The sequence below is a fragment of the Bicyclus anynana genome, chromosome 23, assembly GCF_947172395.1.
Source record: "Bicyclus anynana chromosome 23, ilBicAnyn1.1, whole genome shotgun sequence".
Taxonomy (NCBI): domain Eukaryota; kingdom Metazoa; phylum Arthropoda; class Insecta; order Lepidoptera; family Nymphalidae; genus Bicyclus; species Bicyclus anynana.
Window position 1 is genome coordinate 5,819,304 of NC_069105.1, and position 27,065 is coordinate 5,846,368.

At 36.7% G+C, this 27,065-nt stretch overlaps 1 protein-coding gene across 1 annotated transcript in view; it reads left to right on the top strand.

Annotated features, from left to right (window-relative positions):
- Positions 1-229: 229 nt before the first annotated feature.
- The window catches only part of LOC112055485 (filaggrin-2-like), a 32,757-nt gene continuing 5,921 nt past the window's right edge, over positions 230-27,065 (top strand). The window contains exons 1-4 of the mRNA XM_024095618.2: positions 230-1,960; positions 11,158-11,225; positions 25,441-25,599; positions 26,588-26,752. Coding sequence (XP_023951386.1) covers positions 397-1,960; positions 11,158-11,225; positions 25,441-25,599; positions 26,588-26,752 — 1,956 coding nt within the window. The 5' untranslated portion in view covers positions 230-396. The remainder of the gene's footprint in view (positions 1,961-11,157; positions 11,226-25,440; positions 25,600-26,587; positions 26,753-27,065) is intronic.

Here is a 27,065-nt window from a genome sequence, read left to right on the forward strand (position 1 = left end):
ATTATCTGTAAACGAGTTCGTAAAACTACGCGAGTATCTTAATTCAAAATATTTTTTTCCAGAATCTTCGTCAAGGATTACCAGCCTAATTACCTAGGACAGGCGTTCTAGTTCGAAATTTGATCACAGATTACGCCAGCCTTTGCACAAGTATTCGTATACACAATATGCATGTACCAACAATCTATATACTATCACTTGCCAACCCTACCTACTCAGTGCACTTTATTCCACCGGTGATCGCGACCGAAGAGAATCGTTTTATAAACAGTATAAATAATAGTGGTTTGAGCAACGCTAACAGTCGGTCCCGCGCAGCCGAGCCGCAATCATCCGCTGGCACGTGTTTACTAACACCACCGAGTTATGATACTATGAACATTTTCTCATTTCAAAATGGCGCCGTTTTTCTTGGCTCTTGTTTTTATCGTGTCCACTTGTGAGTCGCTCAGCATAGGCACTGTTAAACAAAATGTGACCAAACGTGAAACTGACACTAAAAACGTTTATCCGGATTGGGTGCCGTTCAAAAGCGACAAGGGTGAGTTGTTGGAGGAGTTAGTGAATGTTGCCAAATCCAAGCCGAAGAAGAGGTTAGCGCATCCGAAGAATTTCTTGTTGAAAGCTGTTTCTGAACAAGTTGATGATTACTTTGATAAAGGCGGTAGTGACAACGATGATTATTATGAAAAAAAAGACTGGTCAGACGTACACAGGGATGCTAAGGCAGTTGATCCCAATAAGCCCGTGATCTCAAATGTTTCAGATATAGAAGGCATAGTAAATATTATAACAAAACCTAAAGATGATCCGATTTTGAGAGTACTGAAAGCGCGAAGCAAAAAAGCTAAAGAAGAAGTGAAACCACAAGAGAAAGTTAAACGACAAAACGAAGAAGAAGAAAAATCAACTGAAAATACTTCTAAGGAGGAAAAAGAGGAAGAATCTAAGGAAATCAAAGAAAACAAAAAAGAAGCTAAGAAAGCCGAAGACGAATATGAAGACGAAAGTGCAGAGAAGAAGAAATCAGACAAGGAAAAGGAAGAAGAACAAAAAGAAAGTGAGGCCAAGAAAAAGAAACTTCTCGAAAGTGTAGATGCGTTGAAAGAACGACACGCTGTCGAACAACGGACCATATCTGAAAAGTTAAAAGAAGATGAAATTTACAAAGACGAACTTGAGAGAGATAGAATCAAACCTGGAGAAAACTCCGATAAATATGCACAAAGTGGTACCACGTGGAAAAAGATGAGCGAGTATGAAGAGTACGACGACCGAAATGTCGTCAAGGACAAATATAAACTCAATCCTTTAAAACCAGAAAGAGATTCCACAACAACGACAACAAACTTGCCAAAGACAGAGAAACGTAAACCTAAGAAAACTAGTAAAACTGTAGCAAGCGGTAAACTATCTGTGTTTAGAAACCCTCAATTGTACATGATAAACGACGAAGAAGACACAACGACAACAACTCAATCTACAACCAAAATAAGAAAGCCTCAGAAATTTTCCTCGCGTTATTCTGATTCATCAACACCGGAAGAAGATACTGTAAGGATATCACTGGTGCCAGAAAACAACGATTCCAAGGAAGAAGAACCGACGCTCTTCTTCCCGAAAGTAAAGAAAAACAAGCGTAAATTTAAGAACAAACAAACGACTCCTATCCCTGACTCCACAGCGGACTCTAGCGTGGAAAAAAGAAAGCCATCAGATACCACTGCATCTGACACAATTGGACCAGACACGACAGTTGGAAACATAAGTACGAGCACAGGAGCAGCAGATATCACCGCTCCATCAGCATCTGACGCCGATTCCTCAGCATCTAACACTGCCCTGACAGCGTCGCAGACAGCACCGACTGCAGTCGCTGCTCCTCTAGCTGTAGACTCCGTACAAGCTGGAACACACAAGAAGGAGCAGAAGAAGAATGAAGATTTCGATAGAGAAACAGGTTAGTCCTATTTTTATAATATAAACAAAAACTGAAATTGGTCTAGCTATTTATATTTGTAATAAACAGAGATTTCATGCAGAGTCGCGGGCATCCGCTTATTTACATAAATTAGTAAAACCATATAATTATAAAAAAAAACACTCATATAGATCTTAAAAAATCAAGTTGAACTTTAAAGAAAAATAGCCAAAGAAAACTAGCTATGTTAGCCATCCAATAAAAAACACGTGCATTCAAATTAAGCAAGTTAATGTAAAAAAGAGCGACTTTAATCTGCTTTCAATAGACTTTGAATGAAAGTTAGGTAATTTTTAGTTGTAATTACATAAAAACTAAAATTATGCGCGTGACCACAAAATTACTAGCTATACTTCGCGGCAAAGCTCCTCGCAAGCGGGGCTATAAATTATTTAGCGAATCATTGAGTTAACTGCCAATTTAATGAACAAGTTTTGTATTTACAAACAACGCATAACATCATTTATTAAGGAATTCACCTTTGCAAATTCTAAAACTTCAAAAAAAAATATGGTTGATTTTTGTCAAGGTATTCCGCGTGGACGAAGTCGCAGAAGTATAGACAAATGAATAGGCGAATAAGAGAATCTCTTTCGATTTTATAGCTCCAACCAATGATGTTAAATAATGTCAGATGTGTTGCTAGGTCATGAAAAAATTAAGCGCTCAAAAGGAAAATTTCCACGTCTAAATGTTAGTTGTGGTCAACAACGAACGTTATTTAAACAAGTATTACCTAAATATCGTCTACGATGTCGAGGGTAAAAACTATATATTATACATAAATAAATAACGGAATTAAAGACAAAATTATGCATGTATGCGCTCAGTTTTGTAACCTATTATTCGGATTACTTTTTGCGGTGATTTTGTAGGGACGTAACCGATCTATAGTATAAAATTATGATTGGCTCCAACATAAACAATATTAATTTCGTATAGCACTTGGAATAAGTGTCCGAAATATACCAATTATAATAAGAAATAGTAAAAGATAACTTATGAAACTAAAGTTGAAAATTGCGTATTTTATCTATTTATACAAACGCCAAAAATACCGTCAGCAAAAATGACGTCATAGTCTTAGTAAACGTATACAAGTCAAATAAAAAGATGTCCGATTTATTTTAAATTTCAGTTTTCCTGAGATCTCGTTATTTACAGAAATATTAATTATCATACTTTCGCTGTGAATACTTATTATACTTAGTCATGGTTTTAAATAAAAAAAAAACTTAAAGGCGATACTAGTAAACAAAACTTGCTTGGCACAGATAAATTATAGACCATCAATGCGGACAGCACTTTCGGACGTTCATTCAAAAGTATAATTTAAAACTAAATTTGAGAGTAAATTCTCAAAAACATTGGCCAGCGTGGTGGACGAAGGCCTAACCCCCTCTCATTCTGAGTGGATACTCATGCTCAACAGTGAGCTGAATATGAGGTTAATGATGAATTACAATTATTTTTTATGATCTAATAGACCGATAATGAACAACCTATGATCGTTTTAAAAAGGATATATTTTACCATATTGGTACAAATATAAATTAGTACACCTAGTTAAAGATATATACAAAAAAAAAGAAAATACCCATTCCCTTATCTTTTTCTATTTATTTTTATCTTCACAAATCCATCTCATCAAGAGATCAGATACTTTCGAACCTTTCCCAATTTGCATCGCTCACATACTATTTACTCTATGAAATATTTGGACCCTCACTGTATCCAACCCCTTTTCACCAACAACTACTTTCATCTGAAAAGTGAAGTGCACCGCGATTTTGAACTCTATTGTTTTATTAATAAGGTTTTATAATAAAATATTGGATGTATGACGTTGTAAAATATCTAATTTCTCTAACAAGGCTATCGCCACTAAAATGCATTCTACCTAAAAATATTGCCTAATTGACCAATATATTTAAAGTGGGGATGGAGAGTCTATAGAAAAATTCATTTCTTTGTGTAATATTTATCCAAAGGATTTTTTAAAGAGATAGGGTTGATATTTTCGTTAAATTAATTTGGCACGCATAATAATTTATCATAAAGTAAATCGGCAGTCTGCGGTAGCCAGACTTGTTTCATTTTAGGAATGCTAATTGAAAGAAAGAAAGAAAGAAAAAAAAATAATTCGGTCAGTAAAACTTAAAAATAAGCCACAAATAAGATAAGATAAGAAGATGGAGTGATAGCCCAGTGGATTAGTGACCTCTGTCTTCGATAGGAGGGCGTAGGTTCGAATCCGGTCCGGGCACGCACCGCCCACTTTTCAGTTGTCAACATGTCTTAAATGGTGAAGGAAAACATAAGGAAACCTGCATACCAGAGAATTTTCTTAATTGTCTACGTATGTGAAATCTGCTAATCCGCATTGGGCTAGAGTGGCGAAAAATTGGCCTAACCCCTCTCATTCTGAGAGAAGACTCGAGCTCCGCAGTACGCCGAATGTGGATCGATAACGAACGATCATCTAAAATAGTTACTTCAACGAAATGACCTTGATTGCACCATTTTACATTAAATTGTAATGATTTTTACTTTCTACGATCATCTAACATAATTATTTCAACGGAATTACTTAAATACTTAGTTTTTCGTTAAAATTACATTACTATCGGCTACTTCCACGACTATACTAATTTTACTTCACGTAAAATAACGATAATTATATAATTTCGTTGAAAACACAACGTTAGATGATTGCAAAACTGAAAATGCGATGTAGTGACTGATTGTTTGAATGGTACACCGAGTTACATAATAACCCAAGTGAACGCTTGAAACTTCCAATTTTCCAAAGACACCACAGTCCTAATTTCATAATACCATACCTTAAGCTGTCAAACTTTTCAAATAAATGAGGGATATCTAACTGTTACAGCTTCTTAGTTCGATACAGTAAATTATACAAGTTCCAAACGTGCCTCAATCTGAGAAGAGCACACAACAAACTCAACTAGGTTTTTTATAAAAAAAAAAGAACTACGGATAAACCTGCGGACACAAAAAACGCATTGAATTTAGAAGTTTCCGGTTTTTTAGCCATTCAAAAAAGTTTCATTTAAAAAAGTGGTTGACGATTTCACTAAAAACAAACTTGTAGTTACTCTGAATGCAAACGCAGTTAGATAACTTGTGTTACGTGATTTGAGAAATAGAAATTAAGGAAGATTTATTTGGTTGACTAACCTAACGTCTACTTTACTGACGCGATGGGCAATGTCTTGCTTTTTACTCGAGAGGTCCCAGATTAGTATTCAGGAATTTTATAATTACAAAAGGAAATAGTCATAAAATCAAAGTTCAAAGGTTATATGATATCTTACATGCATACATAACATTTCTTGAGTATTTAGATCATTTCTCATTTGTTTGAGAGACGTGACATGACCTCTGCGTTTGATTCGGAAGTCAAGTGTTGAAGGCGCATGCTCCTGACCGGATTCGAATATACACCCTCCGGAATCGGAGGCAGAGGTCATATCCACTGGGCCATACCCTTTTACTATTCTATAACTGGCATAATAAAAGTGTCCACTGTTGTTAAATGACATTTTCAATTCTAAATAACATTTTGATGAAGATATACCACAGGTCCATCCATAGTATAGTAGTAAAAATAAACGAGTCAATTATTTAAAGCCAACTTTTCAGTTGTGTGCATTTTAAGAAATTAAATATCACGTGTCTTAAATGGTGAAGTAAAAACATCTGAGGATATCGCATATCTTGCATATCAAAGAATTTTCTTAATTCTCTGCGTGTGTGAAGTCTGGCAAACCGCATTGGACCAGCGTCGTGAACTATTGGCCTAACTTCTCTCATTCTGAGAAGAGACTTGAGCTCAGCAGTGAGCCGAATATGGGGTGATAATGATGATATGGAGTATGGACTGTAGTAGCTTTGGAACATAGTAGATTTCATTGCTCCAGACCCTGAATCAACAAATAACACACAAATATATCGATCTTTCAAAGTCACACAGCGGGCGATGGAACGAGCTATGCTCGGAGTATCTCTGCGTGATCGAATCAAGAATGAGGAGATCCGCAGAAGAACCAAAGTCACCGACATAGCTCAACGAGTCGCTGAAGTGGCAATAGGTAGGGCACATAGTTCGAAGAGTCGATGGACGTTGGGGCCCCAAGGTGCTGGAATGGCGACCCCGCACTACAAAGTGGTCGACCTCCCACCAGGTGGACTGACGACATCAAACGAGTCGCAGGGATTCGCTGGATGCAGGCGGCTCAGTAACAGTATCGTGATGTTTGGAAGTCCCTACAAAAGGCCTATGCCCTGCAGTGGACATTCATCGGCTGATGATGACGATGATCATCATTTCATCATTATCAACCCATATACGGTTCACTGCTGATCTCGAGTCTCCTCTCAGAATGAGAGGGGTTAGGCCAATAGTCCACCACGCTGGCCCAATGCGGTTTGGCAGACTTCACACACGCAGAGAATTAAGAAATTCTCTTGTGGGCAGGTTTCCTCACGATGTTTTTCTTCAACGTTTGAGACACGTGATATTGAATTTCTTAAAATGACGATGATATCGATCATAAAATGAGGAATGTCTGACTACTGCAAGTTCCCGGTCTAATATGACTTGATACAAATACTCTTACAAGTATATTGAAGAAAATTCTGCTATAACAAGTTTTAATGCGAAACCAATACCTTAATACCGTTGAAGCTTTCTTCAAGAAGCACCTTACTCTTATCACTGCATAAAGAAAGCGCTTTTATGCACAGACTGATAGAGCTCTTTTCATATCATGAGACTTATTCTGTAAAGCGGAATTATTTCTGCTAGAAACGAGTTTCTATTAAGTAGGGAAGACATTTATTTCAGCCAGCTCTTCGAAAAATGAGTTTTGAGTCCGTAAGAAGCTATTCTGCCAATTTTGTCAGTCTATAGTGCCTGTCTGTAAGCCTAGTTTGTAGTGCCTGTCTGTATGTGTACTTACTAACCCTACCCTTACCCTTCTTTTCTGCCGACATTGGAGACATTTTTAAAAATCCGGCATTTGGCTTTCTAACGGAGAAGTCTTGGTTTCGGTTTCCAGCTCGGATAAGTTTAGGATTTCATAAATTTCTATATTGGTTTAACTCTGGCCTGGTCCGTGCATGTCTGGTTAAGCGTCCGTGGCTAGTTACCATCCTACCGACAAAGACGTACTGCCAAACGATTTACCGTTTCGGTACGATGCCACATATAAAAGTTCGTTTATATCTACAGACACAGTGCGTCACAGACAAATAGCGTGGCAGACACACACATACACCGTCTATTCACACTGCCCAGCAGGTAGCTAGATACACTTAAAGTCCTTTTCATGAAAGAAGTCCCCCAGACGCGGCGCTTATGTCTTAATGGCGCTCATTGTCCGTGAAGCCGTTTATTCCATATTTACATTTACATTTCAAAAGTTGTTAGTAGTTTGTTATCCGTTAGTTATATTTACAAGTTTTCCGTTAGTTATATAAGATAATAAGTTCTTATTAAATATGGACCCCTCAAAGGGTAAAGGCCTCCTCCATCTTCTTCCACAACTCCCTGTCTTTGCAAGATTTTATCCATTCGTTTCCGGCTATCTGAATGATATCATCAGCCCACCTTACAGTAACAAAAACAAAAATAAAAAGATGGCGGTCTTATTGCCATTTATTTATGGCGCTGCCAATTTTAGTTCAGGTTTCATGAAAAGGACAGACAAAATATTCTTTCCGCAAATACTGGCCGGGCCGGCCAGTCTGTCAACGTCTGCGCGGCTGCGTTTCGATAGATATAAATAAGTTTATAAGCACTGTATATAAGAATATTATTTTGTCTGCCACGGCACGTGTCTGGCTAAATGTCTGTAGATGTAAACGGACCTGTTGCCATTACCGTAAGACAATGAGCGCCATTAAACCATTAGCGCCGCGTCTGGGGGACTTCTTTCATGAAAAGGACTTTAAGTGTCCCTAGCTACCTGCTGAGCAGTGAGAAAAGACAGTGTCTGTGGGTGTCTGCTACGCTACTTGTCAGTGATGCACTGTGTCTGTAGATATAAACGGATCTTTATATGTGGCCTCGTACCGGCATGGACGCTGTCTGTGAGTGTCTGCCATGCTACTTGTCTGTGACGTGATGTGTCTGTCGATATAACCGTCTAGGACCTTAAACCGTCTAGGTTATGATTAAATAAACTTGTAGGTACCTCTGTCAAGTAAACTAGCTTCCATCTTAGACTGCTTCGCCACTAAAAGTTAGCTGAGATCGCAGACCGCAGACTTTTTCATTTTGGAAATTCATAAACGTAATAATGTTGCTAAGCTATCAGATAGGTGAATCAGCAAAGTCGATGCTGAAACCTCGGCCAACACAAACGAAGGTCACTGTAGTAATAATTATTACAAGTACATCGTTTTTATGGACCGTGAGGAAATTCTGATACAATTTCAGATCTGAGACGAATCACCATTGTGTCGAGGTATGTGTTTTTGCGATGACCCCAGTAAGAGTTTCACTAATCGATTCTGGATCAAAATGGAGCATAAAATATATTAGTAATACAAATTACAATATCTAATAGTGGAACTATTTTTAAGGTGAAGGTAATTTACGCCATGCTATTTTGTGTTGCATAAAGTTGTGTGTCATCTTTTTTTTATTCTTAACAAGTTAGACCTTGACTACAATCAAACCTGATGGTAAGTAAGTGCAATCTAAGATGAAAGCATACTAACTTGAGAAGAGAAGGATGAAAACACCCCTTTTGGTTTCAATGCGACAATGCTAAATCCGGAACCGGACCGGAACGCAAAATCGCTTGGCGGTACGTCTTTGCCGGTAGGGTGGTAACTAGCCACGGCTTATCTGTAGGGATTTTCATTTTATGCTAAAAATCATTTCAGCTGAAAATCAACGCTACATACCCTATTTTAAAAGGTCATGGTAACGTTATGCTGAGGTGGGACCATGATATACTTACATTGCAAGGTATTGTCCAGGTTATATTGGAGATATTGTGATGTGTGAATATATGTTGAAATAGACGCACTTTTCACTACTCTTGCTCAAAAACACTGTCAAATACAACTTCACGGCGGGGCTTAATTAGCATTTCAGCCTCTAGGGACTAAAGTAATTTAGTTTTTTTAATTTTTGTATGTTACGAGTACTAGCCTAATATAAAACGTAAAAGGTTTAATTCGTAAATAGAATCATCATAGGTGGGTACGAGTACATGTTATGTAAGGCCCTGATTGTTTTCTTTTTTTTTTATTCTTTACAAGTTAGCCCATGACTGCAATCTCACCTGATGGTAAGTGACGACGTGTGAGTGACGGTTGTTTGATAAAAATTTTAAATTGGAACGAAATGCAGCGTTATTGTCTGTGGAAAGCGTATTTTTTTATTTGTGTGGATTTTATTGAGTTGCGAGTTGCGTCTGCAAAAAGAAATCTGACATTGAACACTGTACTGAATTATTTTATTTTCTCGCAATCGTAGTGAAAAGTATAGTGTAACACGCGGGGCTAAAAAGACCCATTATAAACTCGGTTTCTATTTAGCAGTCCTCGCCTTACGGCTCGTACCCTAAAAATACCACGTATATGATGGGTTTTTTTAGCCCCTTGTATAACAATCTACTATTTCTTTCTTTGATAACTTGGCCGGTCGTTAGCGAATGTCATTCTCATACGTTCTTTAGTTTTTGAAGTTTTAACGATTGTAGAAAGAGAATCGATTATTATCGATAGAGAGTAGAGGATTGTGGTTAAGCAATAAGATTAAACAGTGTAAACAGGAAATTAGTACAAATCTAGTGCGTAATTGGAGGTTTAACGCATAAATGGCGGAAAATATTTCGAATCAAATCAATCAATTTACAATTTATCTTTGGTTATTATTTCAAATTGTAAGAAAGCGCAAAATTAAATTACCTATTCAAATTGTCAATCGGAAGGTAAGCTTTACTTGTAACTATATAGGTATGTAAGAAAATCTTGGAATATTAATTTGACCCACTTCCCGGTCTTCGAAATTTTGCACACGCTCTGAGTTCTGATAACAATACATGACTAGCTAAGAAACGTCATTACAAATCCTATACCTATTATGGAGGCCTGTCCAAGATGGCGGACTGGATTTTTGAAATCCACCCCCATGATATGGATATCAAATGAAAGGGTTTGCTGTCAGTAATACGAAACAATAGTCACGTGGCTTAAATCCAATATGGCGGATGTCCAAGATGGCGGACAAGCTATGTGATGCACCCGCATGATATGGGTATCAAGCGTTTTTTTTAGTTTTTTAAACTATTCATTATCATTTTATCTCCGTATTCTCACGGGAACGAGAACTACTTGGGTGAAACCGCGGGGCGTCGGCTAGTAAACTATAAAAGGTAACTACATGGCATTTGCATTATACTTAAATTGAAATAGAAAAGTAAATTAATTAAAAGAAATAAATCGGTGGAGATTGGCCGTCCGAACGGCATTTTTATGTTCGTGGAAACTCAATTTTCTTGATGGATTAATGCTGCCTTAATACCTCATCAAGCGGATATTTGGATTGTCTTTAGATTGGAGCACTTAATTCTGTGCCTAATGTCTAACTTCTTGCTTCAACGGTTATTATACTTGGCAGCGTATCTTGAATTTTTAATCAAAATTAAAGGTAGCCTACACACGGGCAATAATATCGTCATTATTATTGACAATACTAGCGGGCGCCCGCGACTTCGTCCGCGTGGAATTTAGTTTTTTTACAAATCCCTGGGGAACCATGATTATTTCCAGGATAAAAAGTAGCCTATGTGTTTATCCAGATTATATTCTATCTCTACTTCAAATCTCAGCCGAGGCGTGAAAGAGTAACAAACATACATTCCATCAAAATCATCAGGTTTCGAAAATCTCGGTTTTTTCGGGATAATAAGTAGCCTATGTAATCCAGAGTAAAATCTATTTCCATTCCAAATTTCAGCCAAATCGTTTTAGTAGTAGCGGCGTTAAAGAGTAACAAACATCCAAACAAACATACATCATAAGAACTTTCGCGTTTATAATATTAGTAGGATTAATAGGATCGTTGCACTGATGATGACGATTACCCCTAATCTAAAAAAGTTGTAATAGACTCATCTCTCTGTGTGTTACAGGCGGCGGGAAGCATCACAAATCCGAACACGACGAAATACACGACGAACACGGCAAGAAGGCATACGAGGTAAGTGAAATTTGAAAAACCAACTTGTAATTGTAACTTGTACCATGTATGCTTCCTACATACTATAAGTGTCCTCGCATACGCCACGCCACGCCACGCCACAAAACGCCGCCACCAACCTCTTTTCAGTAGTGTTCATTTTTTTTTATACGGAATAAGCTCGCGCTTGACCACAATCTCACCTGATGATATCATGATGGTAAGTGTAGATGTGGCCTAAGGTGATACGCATTTGACTAGAAGATGCCTATTCACTCTCATCTTAAAGATGTCCAAGTTGTAAGAATTAGGAAATACTGACTTCGAGAGAGAGTTCCATACCCTAGCCATACGTATAAGAAACGATATCATACATTTGAAATATCATACATTTGATATGGACTTGTCGCACATGGTCGGTGACGCCTGTGGCTGCCACACGCCACAAAACGCCGCTTCTAGCTTTAGTTGGCAGCTTTATGTGGCTCCATATGCGGCGACACTAAAATATAATTGCACATTATAGTACAAGAAATTGTTTTATTAGATATCAATTCTACGTGAATTAATTTATCGTACCAAAAAAGTATTATAACGGATTTACATTTTTCCTATTTATACTTTTAAAAGTCATTTATACTGACTATTCACGTAAGAAGCCGGATAAGAAAATCACAAAAAACACAACGTTAACCGCGTGTCAAAACCTCCACAAAACGCCGCTTCTAGCATTTGTGATTGTGGCTCCCATATGCAGCGACACTAAAATATAATTGCACTATACTTTTACTGTGTGAAAATCTCTCAATACTATCCTAGACGTTAATATATACAATATATGTAGGCAAAAGCTGCCGTTCGATTTCAGGCAAACATAATATTGTCAATATTATATTGGTTAACGGTATTAGGTACGAAGAACTAAAATATTCAGCCTAATATTCTTGTGTAATACTGGTCGTAATTCCGTTTGTTAACCCCAATAAAAAAAAATTATAAAAGTGTGCGAGCAACCTACGGAACGCCTAACAACAATATATTGAAATTTATTACACCTACACTCTAAGCAGGAGCGTAGCTAACGCCGTATCAATGATAAGGGGCCCCTAACGCAAGAAAGCTAAAATTATTAGTCTGCCTAGTATGCCTGATTGGACTTTATTAATGGATACGTATGAGAAGCATTATAAAATCCCAGCGGATGTCGCTTTCGAGATCTAGACCAGACATTTTCCTTTTGTCCAAACAAACTAACCAAATAGTATTTGTAGAGCTTACTGTGCCGTGGGAGACTGACATTCCGAAGGACCACTGTAAAAGTGAATAAATATTATGACCTAGCAAATGAACTAACTAAAAATGGCTATGTAGTTAGCTGTATGCCGTAGAAGTAGGTGCGAGAGGATTACCAGCAAAATCTCTCTATAACTTGCTTAAAGACCTTGGCCTCTCTAGAAGTGCATCTAGTTCCATATTAGAACGAGTATCCAGAGCTGCTCTAATAGGATCTTACCAAGTTTGGCTAGGCAGGGAGGAATTCCTTAACCCTACATCCTGTAGTCACAAATTCAGGACTTTGCTCGGAGTTTTTCTCTCTACCACGCGATGGACCCGGCACCGTCACGGTGAATCCATGGAATGCTAAGATATTCGTCTCATGTAATCCACAGTGACCTTTGGTTTGAAGAACATATTTCTTTCTTAAGAAATCTTTACCCATAATGGGCCCCATAACTAATTTTGACACAGGGCCCCTCCAAGACACGCTACGCCTCTGACTCTTACAATTGATATCTACAACATGATAGTGTTGACATGATAGTTTACTAAATAATCAAGTTAGCGACAAATTTTGCACAAGTTCGTGACACAAGTTTTCGTCACGGCAAACGGGCGTGTAACAAATACTCTTGAGATATCATGGAAATCGAACCCGTTATTATAATATCGATGATGGTACTGTTATTATAACACCCAATACAAAATGGATTGCGTTAAAAAATTACGTAGGCAACAAAATTTTGAACAATTTACGCTACGTAACTTTTTACGTAACAGTTTTCAGTTATATTGATGGCTTGTTTTCATTGGACAATTAGGGTCCGCAGGTCATACTACGAGTAGGTTACAATGGTTAACAAGTGTTTTTTGTAGAAAAAAAAATTTCCATCTCCTATAAAAATGGTTGAGGTGTCATTCGATTCGGAATTGAATGTAGATAGAAAATTTTGATCAATTGTTTATAACTTTTGCAATTTTTGCGAGCGGTTCTTCAATTTTTTCAAAAACTATTTACATGTAATTCCGAATCGAATAACACCTCAACCACTTTTATAGAAGACGGAGAACTTCTTCTCTACTAAAGAGCACTTTTGAATGAGACTAGGAGATTCTAAGTTATTGCTATTTGCTTGAAAAGGCATGCAGATTGCGCAATGTAGGAAATTTTATTTTACGCAAGGCATGCGTCAACTATTTTCATCAACGATTTTATACTATTAGGTATGTTACGTGCCTACAAAATCACCACAAAAATGAGCCAAATTTAACTACTCCACTGACATGCACATTTTGGTGTTTACTTACATTATATATTTATGTACATAGGTTTCTATACTTCCTGAAGACATTGTAGACAATATTTAAAAGGTATTATTTGTACAGATAACTTTCGTTGGTTATGGAACTAAATGAAATTAAGACAATTAGCCACTTTATGTTAGAATTTAAACTATCGTGACTATAATTTATATTAATAGTTATAATTAATACTACATAGTTTTAAATTATAATCAGCATGTTATTGGTAATGAAGCAACGCGGGGTAAACATTATTCGATGTTATACGTTGTACACCTTTATATCTAAAAATAAATAATTTTAAAAATACTTTTCTGCTTTAGTTTACACACATACGCACTTGTCATCATAAAATAAAAAAATCCCTACTTATACTACAAGATATTATGTCTTTAGATATCAATTCTACGTGAATTAATTTATCGTACTTTATAATTATTGAAAAAAAAACTTTAAACTATATTTTCCCTACTTTTTACACTTTTAAAACAATTCACGTAAATAACCGGATAAGAAAAACATAAAAACACAAAGTTAACTGCGTGTCAAAATCGTCACGCGCAACTTTGATGCGTCATAAATATGTTTATGACGTCATAACTATGTAAGCTTGCGGCGGCTTTCTTAAAGCCATGACTAACTTGAAATTCGAACCGTATCTTTTTTTTTGATTTGGAATAATGGAGTTTTGCTGCTCTGCCTCATTGGTCTCGTGCTAAGCAGGTTCGATTACGAACAATCCACATGGGGTGCAAGGATCGAATCTGGAGTCACGTCAACTAAAAAATATGTTATTGGGGTTTTTCTTGTAAGAGAAATCTCAATAACTTGTTTTCTTTTTATACAAAAGGCGGTCATATCGCTACTATTTCTTCATTAGGAGAGAGAGAGGGTGAGGGATGTCTTAAAATACATAGAAAATCATGTCGTCAAGATTTACCTAAAATCTAAATTAAGCTATCGATCATTCTAGATAATATTTGTGTTACTTCAAAATTATGTACGACCATATTATTATTCGTGGGTTAAGATATAGACCTCAATTTTCTTCAAAGTTAAGTGAAGTTTGAATTATAGTAATTTGGTCCACTTTCACTTTAACCGAAAGAAATGATCCTACATAATCATAAAGTAAGATTCAAAAATACACCAATAAAACTCTATCATACAGATAAAACTAGCGAATGTGACACAAAACTCTCTTGTCATCCTACACAAGGTTCCACTTGCAGAGTTAAGGTACTGTTACACATGCTCTAAAATAGCATGCTAAAAACGTGCTATTAAGTATGCCCCATACGTACGAGCATGCTTATTATCAGTTTACATTTGCTAGCAATAAACATGCTATTTAGCTCCTGAATAAGCATGCTCAAAGCAAATATTCCAATTACACATGCTAATTTGTATCTATCGCTCTCTGTCTGTAGTATCGACGAGACAGGGAGAGATGAAGGTGAAGAGAATACAGAGCAATGCTGATCGACAAGCATACTCAATAAGCAAACTTGTTCAGCTAAAAGCACGCCACCTTCCACCCGCGCAGCAAGTAGCATGCTCATAAATCGCACGACTGTTGATTCTGGAGCAAGCTCGAATTAAGCATTTATTTATTTATTTGTAATGCCAACGATGACAGCAGAAAACAGCATCTTCTACAGGCATTCACAGCAAAAAGCATGCTCATTATTAGCATTGTTGCGATACACATGCTAATAAGTAGCAACTGCTCAATAGTAGCATGCTTTCGTGCTTGAAATGAGCATGTGTAACAGTAGCTTAACTCGTAATATTGCATACGGAATACCGAACATTGGATATTGGCTCGTATGCAAACAAATAACGTTTTAAATGACTCGTGATTGCGATCTGTATGAATGAACATTGAATACGTGGTTCATATCAGATCTATTTTAAATTTTATAATACTAGTTCACTCCTACGACTTTGCCCTTTTGTAAAAGGGGAGTTTCCCACGATATCTGCATTATTACATCTCAAAGGGATTCATCATCATCGTTAATAACGACCCATATATTGTTGTACGTTGTATGTTGAGCACAGTCTCCTCTCGGAATGAGAGGGGATAGGCCTTAGGCCACCAGTCACCACGCTAACTTCACACACGAGAATTAAGAAAATTCTCAGGTATACAGGTTTTCTCAACTTTTCACCGTCTCAAACAGTGAAGGAAAAACATCGGGAAAGGTATTAGCAGCGCTATTCAGCTTGACTTTGACACTTTCAACAATTACAGCCTACAAAAAGCTCGGTGGTAAAGTGGCTGGACTCTTCTCCGGTGTCCGGAGTGGTGGTTCGATCCCCGCCCGTCAGACTATTGTCGTACGCAGTTTTTTTCTAATTAGTTGGATGGAACTAATAAAAAATATTAAAAAAAAAATGTTCGTCACATTGCAAACAATTTACACAAACTCTTTAGGTACCATGAATAACTATACAGTTTAATTAATTTCGATATTTAGTACCCGGGCTAAATAAATAAAAAAACTCATACATAACACACAACATCACTGCCAAATTAAGCGTACTTAAAGCCCGTGATATCGGCACAAAGCTAATTTTAATAATATAAATTGATATACTACATAACTATTATTTTTCCAGTTATGGGAATCGAAAACAGGGCCCTGGATGCAGAAAGCAGGGTCACTAAACACTAGGCCACGCGGCCGTCTAAACTATTTACAATTTAAATGTACTGCATTTATTTCTTCCTTGTGGGCTTAATTAGGTTTTAGGTACGCTTTAAGGCGACTAGTTTTAAGGCCTTCCTGTATACTTAGGATTTACTTACACAGTAGGGTAGAGATCAGCAGAGGCAGGAAACAGATAAGGCACGGACGCACATTATATTATAAATATTATATATATGCCTCAATGGGCCGGCCCGCCCATACGACTGACGGAGCAGTCGCTCCAGGCGCCAAATCCTAGAGGGCGCCTAAATGGTAAAGAACGTTAGTCACTCCAGAGTATGGTCGAGATCTTCACGTTCCATACTTACTTTGCACTCACAATGGTATAGGTAATAGGTATACATTATTAGGAGCAAACAGGAGAGGCGTCATAATTGGATATCGCTCCATTCTAAAATTTACTTCGGGCCGGCGCTGTGCCTCATTACTACTGCCTCATTCGCCCCGTTGTTAGCTAGATCAGCTACGGACAATGAGGTCGAGGGAGAAATATATGTTTTTGGGATTTTTCTTGCAAAAAAATCTTAAAAGCAGCCTGGAGTTGCCTTGGTGTTGGAGAGCACGTAAAGCCGTCGGTCCAGCGCCTGATCTCTCACCAGTCGTGTCCGTCTGCCGTCCCATCGTACTATGAGAGTGCACCTGTGCTTGCGCACGCACTTGTGCACTATAGTATCTCCTGTGTACATGGTTAATCTCTCCATGAGATTACAAAAATAACAATTCACTCGGGAGCGTATATATACCTACCCCTTGAAATTTTCGCCGACAAGGTACAGTAATTTTTTTTATTTCATCCATTTTTAGTGTGATTATACTAGATTTGGATCTAGGCAAGAAAATATCTCCCAAAGTATGATTCTCCGTGTAGTCGTCTTAAAAGCCCAATAACAAGATAGCTACTGTTCATCATTCAAAATTCTCATTGCATGTCCGGGCTCTTACGATTTTTGAAAGTCCCTTCATCAGATCCTGACATGATGAAAATGGAACCACCTCAGGAGTATACCCTTTCGAACAAAATAAGAATCATTCCAGGCGTCTTCGAGTAATCAGGTAAAGACATACAAAAAAAAACATACACTCGAATTGAGAACCTCCCCCTTTTAAAGTCAGTCAGTTAAAAAGTAGACATATTGTTTACTAAACTATGGTATAAATTTATGATGGTGATGATGATGACATATTTATTTAATTAAAGGCAAATAATCGAAACACTGCTCTGTGTTTCGGTTGGAAACAGCCAGATGTGAGTTTGATGTCACCGCCTTGGTACTGTCATTATCCTATGGACGTAAGTTTTGTGTCTACTCGTATGTGCAATACGTAACCAAATATACTCAGAGGCACAACTATCCGCCCACTTTAATATGTCGCGAGTATATTAAAGTGGGCGGATAATTTTGCCTCTGAGTATATATTAACTTAATCCATGATAACTGTGTAAATAATTACATGTTTAAAACATTAATTATATGAAAAATTAGATGTCTAAAACATTAATTAAATGATTAATTACGTATCTAAAACATTAATTTTAATTATATGAATAATCACATGTTTAAAAAGAAAGATGATTTTAGATGTATAACACTTAATATTAGTGTTATTTATGTATTTATAGCTACTAGCTACCAGCGGTTTCACCCATAAAGTTTTCATTCCCGTACGAATCATCATTATCATTAATAACCCATACATTCGGCTCACTGTTGAGCATGAGTCTCCACTCAGAATGGGAGGGGTTAGGCTAATAATCCGCCACGCTGGTCCAATGCGGATTGGCCGATACGAAGAGAATTGAGAAAATTCTTTGAAATACAGATTTCCTCAAGATGTTTTTCCTTCACCGTTTGAGACATTTAATTTTTATATCCCCGTACTAATGGCAGTACGTCTTTGCCGGTAGGGTGGTAACTAGCCACGGCCGAAGCCTCCCACCAGGCAATTTTAGCTGAGTTTCTAAATTTATTATAATAAATTTGATTAATAAGCTTAAAACAATTGAATTGTAGTGACAGATGATATCAAGCACCAGAGTCAATTTAGAAAATATGAAATCCTAAATTCTGAGCTGGAAATCGAACCTAGGACTATTGCATTATCAACAGCGCCAGAGAGATCGTCTATTTGGATATTTATACAGGGCAAATGAAACCTTTATTTTAGTAGAGTTGTATTTAATAAACAGGGCTACCTAGCTCGTCAGATAGCTAGCTAGTTATTCTTCTATTGTTCAAATCAATAAGTTAAACATTTCACATGATGACATCAATGTATGACAGAGACAATACAATATAATAGTGTTGTTATAATACATGACGTTTCTTTTGTTGCAAATAGGATAATGACTAGGTTATTGATTTTTGTATCATAAAAATTCGGGTAAATAAGGTCAATGTTAACTAATTTATACATAAAAAGCAAAGATTGTCTGGATCTGGATTTAATAAATAAGATTAAAAAATTTCTAAATCTATTAATGTATCGTATCGTAATTAGATGAAAATTCATACAGTTTTAGCTTCCTTACATTACATGTGACATTTTTTAAATATATGAACTATAAAGATAAACGCACAAATAACTAAGATATTAGTAATTTTGTTTGAACGCCCATGCAAATCTAACGATCATTATATACCTACGACGTCATTAATTCGTACCACTTTGTATGGGGCGTTTTTCAGGGATCGCAGATACCCTGTTACTTTTACAAAATTGCTTTACTATTAGCATACTCTTAGTTTATATACAATTTAAAAAACTGTCATCATCCCTATTGTTTCTCCTTCCTTCCGACCCGATCGGTGGTAGAGTCACTATATAGCTTGGCAACTTCATTCGTAGCACTCCCGAAGGACCGCGCGGGCCAGGGGGCGTGAAGCGATGGACGAAAAATCCACGACTGATGCACCTCACTTTCCGCACGCATGATTTCCGCGCAGTCTTTCCCCCCGTCGTCTGCATATTATGAGAGTGTCATTAACGAACTTCCCTGACTATAGTCCGGGATCTGTGGACTAAATTTACAAATGATTACTATCAAGTTAATTTTCCGTGATGAGACGCTCAACTTTTTTATTTACTTGATTAAGGTAGCTGGGTTACCAGGTAATGAAAGTTTCTGAGCGTCGGAACGAGACAATGTACCACGCAATTTATATGAAATAGCGGCTGTTCAGTTGTATAACTACTAATTAAGCAACAGTAAGAAAACAGCTGGTTCTTCATACAGTATGTCTACTGGATGAATTTGTTTTTATATTAAATTACCAGACAAGTGCCAGTACCTAACTAGTATCGATTTACCTAGGCCTGTGGCCATTTGGCACGTCGATTGCCTTTCTACAAACACTAACGCTTCAAAAACGAAAAAATGTAATGAAATTGCTATCGACAGATCACGTGAACAAGTTATCGTTCGAATCTGTCATTACAGTACATTTTATTAGTTTTTTAAGCGTTAGCGTTTGTGAAAAGAAAATTGACGTACAACATGGCTACTATTTAAGCCAGCCTACCCAGAAGAGTTGTGATGTGAGGCGGGCGCCGCGATCTCAGGGGACGCCTAAGTGCCCTTAGGTTATCACTTCGATTAACTGCACCCAGGCGCGGTAGATAGATTCATACCTACTTATGAATCAAACTAATTATATTTTTTTTTGTTTCTTCATATATTAAAGCAATAGAAGGATTTGGACTTGGATGTTTGCTACACAGACGGTTTGTGGTAGCACATTTGAAGTGGTGTTTGTACATATTCCATTTTAACAGTGCTCAGCACGCTTAGGTACTAGAGAGCGCTAGGGTGATGATTGCACCTGGGCGCTACGTGAGTTAGAGACTCCCCTGATGTGAAATATTAGGTGTGTCTTCAACTATAAACAGTTATTTAAAACGTTTCAAATGGAGATGTCGTACTACATAATCGGAATGGAAACTTCAATGTAGTGTACAACTCAGGTCGATGTTACACTATGACGAATGGTTCTGAATCGTTTATTCAGATACGTAATATGCCCACAGATCATAACACAACGTGATTTGACCGCAGTAAGTTACTCTTACTCGCAATCTGAAATTAAAACTGTAGTTCAAAATTTTAACTTAATGGCTCACTTGTTTATTGCCTTGATTCATTTTAATTTATACGAACTCAGCTCGGGGACAGTTGGATTAACCATTACTATTTTCTTTAGTTTAGAACTCATTTCTATCTCGATTTTAGAATTTCTTGCTTTTTTATGCATGTGTTCCATGACAGTGAATGCATTGTGATATAATAAAAATATGACTTAGTCTCAATATATTTAACTTAGTAACTTATTGTTGCAAATAATCAAACTATTTTTTTAAACATATAATAGTCTTTTTTCTATGTCTTATAAATACATAAATAAAATAAAATAAATACATCGTTATAGGACGTAGGGTGAACAATACAGTTCACCCTACGTCCTATAACGATGTATTTACAATATTTCATGACATTGATTTTGGCCTAACCCCTCTCATTCTGAGAGGAGACTCGAGCTCAGCAGTGAGCCGAATATGGGTTGATGACGATGACATTGATTCGGTTTTTTTTGTTCACTAGCTTCGTGAAACACGCCACGCAGTTTCACCCGCGTGGTTCCCGTTCTCGTAGAAATACGGGCCTATATAGCCTACAGCATTCCTCGATAAATGGACTATCACTGAAAGAATTTTTCAAATCGGATCAATAGTTCTATAATCGAAATAATATATAATCGAAAGGAGTGTGGACTTTCATCCTCCTTCTAACAAGTTAGTCCGCTTCCATCTTAGATTACATCGTCACTTACCATCAGGTGACACTGTAGTCAAGGGCTAACTTGTAAAGAATAAAAAAAATAACTTTCGCGTTTATTATATTAGTAGGACTAGTAGGAAGTAGGATAGTAGGATAGGATGGTAGGGGAGAGTTGTCAAAGTTCACAAGTCAATTAGTACAGGCGGTAGTGCGCCTGCCAGCCTCCGACACCAATTAACGCAACAATGCGTGCGCCCAGTCCTCCCCTGTCTCCCCTTACAACTTTAAAACTTTAATTATATCCACCAGGTACAAGTTGGTAATTTTTGACGGCCGTCTCTACTCAGTTGTGTTCGTTATATATGAATAAAATAAAAAAGTCCTGTATTATCATCAAGATCATCACCACCATCAGCCTATTTTAAAGGCCCACTGCAGAGTATAGCCTCCTCTTATGTGTTAACTTGTCGAAAATACGGGTGTGGGTTCGAATCCGGTCCGGGGCATGCACCTCCAACTTTAAAAAATAAATAAATAAATAAAATGTCATCCTATGAAAACCAGGCAAAGATGCAAATTTATTTTCAGAAAGTGTGTTTCCTCGCAAATGTGTTATAAAACGTCGCATGACATAATTACAGCCCTTTGCGGTTTGATAATTACAGCCTCTGCTTCCTTACTATAAGTTCTCGCCTTTGGCTCGAGCTGCAATTTCGCTATACAGCATATAATTATAACATATAATTATATAAAAATAAATCCATATGTCCTTGGTCACGCCCTCACGCATGAACGGCTGGACAGATTCCATTATTTCTTTTTTTTATGTGTTTGTTATTGTCAGGAGAAGGTTCTGACAGAAAAAAAAACAAAAATTGAAGGGGTAAGGGTAGGTTCCATCAATTTCATCGAGTTCCACGCGGACGAAGTCGCGAGTGTCCGCGAGTATGTTATAAAGTTAACGTATTTTCGCGTTTAAGCTTTACCTGGCTTAAGCTTTTCTGTTTTCATAAACATATTGAAGTGATGTATTGCAAAATTAAAATTGAATATAATATATCTATCACCACAACACACAAAACGAAATATAATAGTTATTGATGATGTTCGCCTGTCAGTCTGTTCTGCGGTATTAAACTGCTGCTACAAATGATTTTTCATTAAGACTAACTTTTAGACGCGACTTCGTACTAGATTTTACTTCTGCAACAAATTCTTGATATTTTATTAGAGCTCTTTGTGACCTATTTTGAGTTTTATATCCTCTCCCTAAGGAACTGTGCAGGTTTTTGGTACAAAAAATATATTCCTTACCTTGTAGTAGAGACCTATGAACTCAAATCATGCCAATTTAAATTTTAATTTATTAGTATTTAAAATATTACATTTGTGATTTCAATGTCAATTGCATAATCGAAATTAAAATCACAAATGTAATATTTTGTGTCCTAACAAAAATTCAAAAATCATTTATTTCAAGAAGGCTAGTTCACAAGCACTTTTGACACGTCAGTTGACTATTTGTATTTGTATTATTTGTAATGAAAAATTAAGCCCTCTTTCAACCCCTGTTTACGTCCTTCTGATTTAATTTTCGCGACAAAAAGTATCCTTTATTTAACCTTCTTCGTATTAAGGTCTTCCCCGTGCCAAGTTTCATTTGAAATTATTCAGTAGTTTAAGTGTGATACCCGATCAACAAAAATATGGACAGACAGACATACTGACAAAAATTAAAAAAATATATATATTTGTCTTGCGTATCGATTATATATTTCCCTCCAAAGTTTCGAAATATATTTAATGTACGAAATTTGACCTGTTTCAGTTTATTATAAGTTTAGACTAGCAGATCTGCGGTTCCAAATGCATAGTTCCCGTTCCCGTAGAAATACGGGAATAAAGTATAGCAAATGACTCTCACAAATAACGTGGCCCTCTATTGGTAAAAGAATTTTCACACACAAACCTTAGCTACTTTTATTATATTAGTATAGATAGGCTGTTCAAAAAAGTTTTGAATTCGATACCATATGTAGACAGTACAGTCTAATTAAATTAATTACTCCTACTAATATCATAAACGCGAAAGTTTGTATGGATGTTTGTTTGGATGTTTGTTACTCTTTAACAGCACAACTACTGAACCGATTTGGCTGAAATTTGAAATAGTAGTAAATTTTACCCTGGATTAATACAAAGGCTACATTTTCATCCTGGATAAATCCATGGTTCCTGAGGGATTTGTGAAAAACTAAATTTCAAGCGGACGAAGTCGCGGGCGTCTGCTAGTTTTCTGTTATAAATAAAGATCATTGTATTTTTAATATCGTATGGATGGAATTTAATTGATCACCTGCACAACGCATTAGTATGGAAATTATTCCGCAATTACTTAGGAGCCGCATCTGTACCAATAGAGGTGATTTATTATGACAACTACCCTCATATTTTTAAGTTTTTATTTAAATTTACTTCCTACCCTTGGATGTACAGATATTTATATTCTATACTAGTATTATAAAATGGTAAGGTTTGTGAGTTTGTAGTAAATAATCTCTGGATCTACTATCAAAATCGGTTTTAAAATATCTATTTTCAAAATCGGTTCGATTTTGAAAATATTTTATCATTATAAAAGCACGCTATCTGTGAGTGTTCCGCGTATAAGCGTTATTTTATTAACCGACTTCAAAAAGGAGGAGGTTTTTTTAGGAACGGACGCCCCGTGGTTTCACCCGCGTAGCTACCGTTCCTAAATAAAATAACGCATTTATCTATAACAGAAACACAAAAATATTAATTTGTGTGAAACCACGCGGGTGAAACCACGGGGCGTCCGATAGTATTTAATATCTGAATGGGAAGATGTTTGTTAATTACTTTGTATTAAAATGATCAAAATATTTAATCCCAAGGGAGGGAGTTTTCCCAAATTTCCCAAATTCACGCGGACCAAGGCATCAGCTAATTTAATATATAAGAAATGGATTTTTTGGACAATAAAATCATTGTGTGTAAATAGTTTGATTATAAAGTAATATAATTAATTATGTTAAAATTAAACGTGGTCTATGTTTATTTGCCACACCGACCTGTTCAATTAAAAGAACTGCTCTACCAAAGGTTGTCTGGGAGAGATCGCTTGTAGATAAAACCGCCTTTGTGCGTTTCATCTTTAATTTCGTTATCATTTCTTATATCTCATGAAATAAAGGGTTTAAAATAAATAAAGAAGGCAGCTAAAAACGCGGTCACTCGACGTTACTCAGGTCCAAATATTAAAGGTCAAGATATACTTCACACAGAAACAACTATATATTCGTATGTCTTTATTTATATATATTGATTTTGATTTAATATATTATTATCTAAGTGTAATGTATCTTCTACTTTTCTTTTTATGTATACACCCGTCATTATTAATTATCATTACTCCTTGTATTTATTTTCTCTTTTTCGATTGGTTGTCTGGAAGAGATTGCTCATTAGCGATAAGGCCGCCAATTGTACATTAGTTTTTAAGTTAATTTCTTGCCTGTTATTGTTCTTTTTGGTGTACAATAAAGTATATTTCATTCATTCATTAATTCATTCACTACAGGGCTACTGAGCTCCATATCTCCACTCCAAGCTCTAGGAGAGGAGATATGGAGCTTCCCAGACCAGAGGAGACCACCACGCTGAGGGTTACGCTACTAATGTGGGTTGACGGGATTAGGGTGTTTAATGATAACTCAGACTGATTAGATAAAGACCTGCCTCGCAAGACATTATTTTTCTGTCAAAGTATATGATCGACGATCTTATGCGATTATAAACACTGTCTCTATAGAATCGATGTTTAATAGTTTACAATCGTGTCCGTCCGTTTAAAACCTCCGTAAAAATACCTTTTTGTGTAGTTAAATGGTGTAAAAAACGAACAAAAACTGCTAGTTTAGTATAAGATATGTGTGAAATCTAAGCTCGTTTTCCTTAGAAAATGGCAGAAAATTTTGTTCGTGAATTTGGGTGCGATACTAGTCCTTATGTATTTAGTCTGAGAATGATAATGATCGGGACCGAGGGCTTAACGTACATTGCTTGAGGATTGTTATAAAGTCACAATCCTCAAGCAAGCTTATTTACCTAGTTTAACTGAATATAATCTTCACTGTTGCAGGGCGTCCACAAAGACACAAAGTCCAACAAGGGCCACCACGACAAGGCCAACCACCTAGACAAGTACAACGACCACGGCGGCATTGAAAAGAGCCACCTCGACGAGCACGACCACTACGGCTCCCATCACCATGAGGAGCATGGAAAGAAACACGCCAAGGTATGCCGCTATCGTTAATATTTTCATGATCACAAACTGTCATGGCTAATCTTCAGTAGACAAATCAACTTTTACAATTTTCACGTTATCTATATTTGTACCTTGGATGACACAAATAGGTGTACTTCCACTAGCGCTGTGAGTGGACCCTAGTAGTTCTAAGTTTTGGAGTGGAACTGAGTAATAGACAGGGATTTATGGAACATTTCTTACAACAGATTACTATCAAGTTAGTTTTTCGGGGACAGCTTCATCTCGATGAGACGATCAACTGTTTTATTTACGTAAATTCTTGATTCTGGTATCTAGCTGAGTTACCAGGAAATAAAAATTTCTGAGCGCAATTTGTAGGACGTTGTGACTGTTAAGTTGTATAATTAGTAATTAAGCAAAATTAAAAAAAAAGCTGGTTAGTAACAACTTTTAATAAACTCGTTATTGATACTCGTACTCGTATTTGATATAAGTTGGGAGGAGGGTAGTTTATCAAAAGTTTTCGGACTATAACTCATTCCCGCACATATCACGAATATCTGATACCCATGGTGAGGCATCACGTATCTTAACTACCATCATCTGAGATCAGGACTGATCTCTCTCAGTCCACAAACTACATTAGCTCCACCTGGATAAGCACAACGACTGTGGGTCCCATCACCATGAAGACCAAAGAAACACCAAGGTAAACAACCACTATTAATATATTGGTCATCACAAACCAGGTCCATTGTGACTTTTGCGGTCCCACAAAGAGCCTACATCAAATACGCCATCAGAAAAAACTAGTTCTAGAGGGTCTAATATCACTCAATTTACTAACCCCATCGATTCCAAAGTGCCTTTAATCCCTTGATTCTTAACTTGGGTGATAATGGGGCATTATGGGTATTTAGGACGGCAATTGAAGACTCATATAAAATAAGATAGCGATGAGATGCACCTAGCAATAAGGTTAATTTTATCAAGATTAATTCTTTATTTCCATCAGTACGAAGAATCAGGGAAACACTCAAAGGGACACAGTACAAAAGGCAGTCACGACATCCACAAGAAAGAAGAATACGAAAAGAAGGTAGAGTTCTTCGAAGAAGAGGGAGATTCTGACGATGAAGAATTCGACGGAGGTCACAGCAGCAAGAAAGAACATTCCTCGGTAAGTTCTTATCCGAAAAGGTAAGTGGAGGTAAGTTTTGAAAAAATAAAGGAATACCTTAGAATGGATTTATGGATTTAGTCCTAAAGAAAATAAAAGATGGACGACTATATTAATGCTTTGAAAAGCAATATTGTACAATGTGGATCATTACCATACTTAAGAAAAAAACTTCAAAAGAAAATGTCATTGGCAGAAAAGAATTGACATGACTCTTAGATAAAGGATTTGTTTTAGATTTAGAGATAGATTAGTTATCTTTGAACGGATATCTAAGATTAGACCCTGATATACTTGAGAGCAAAGAAACAGA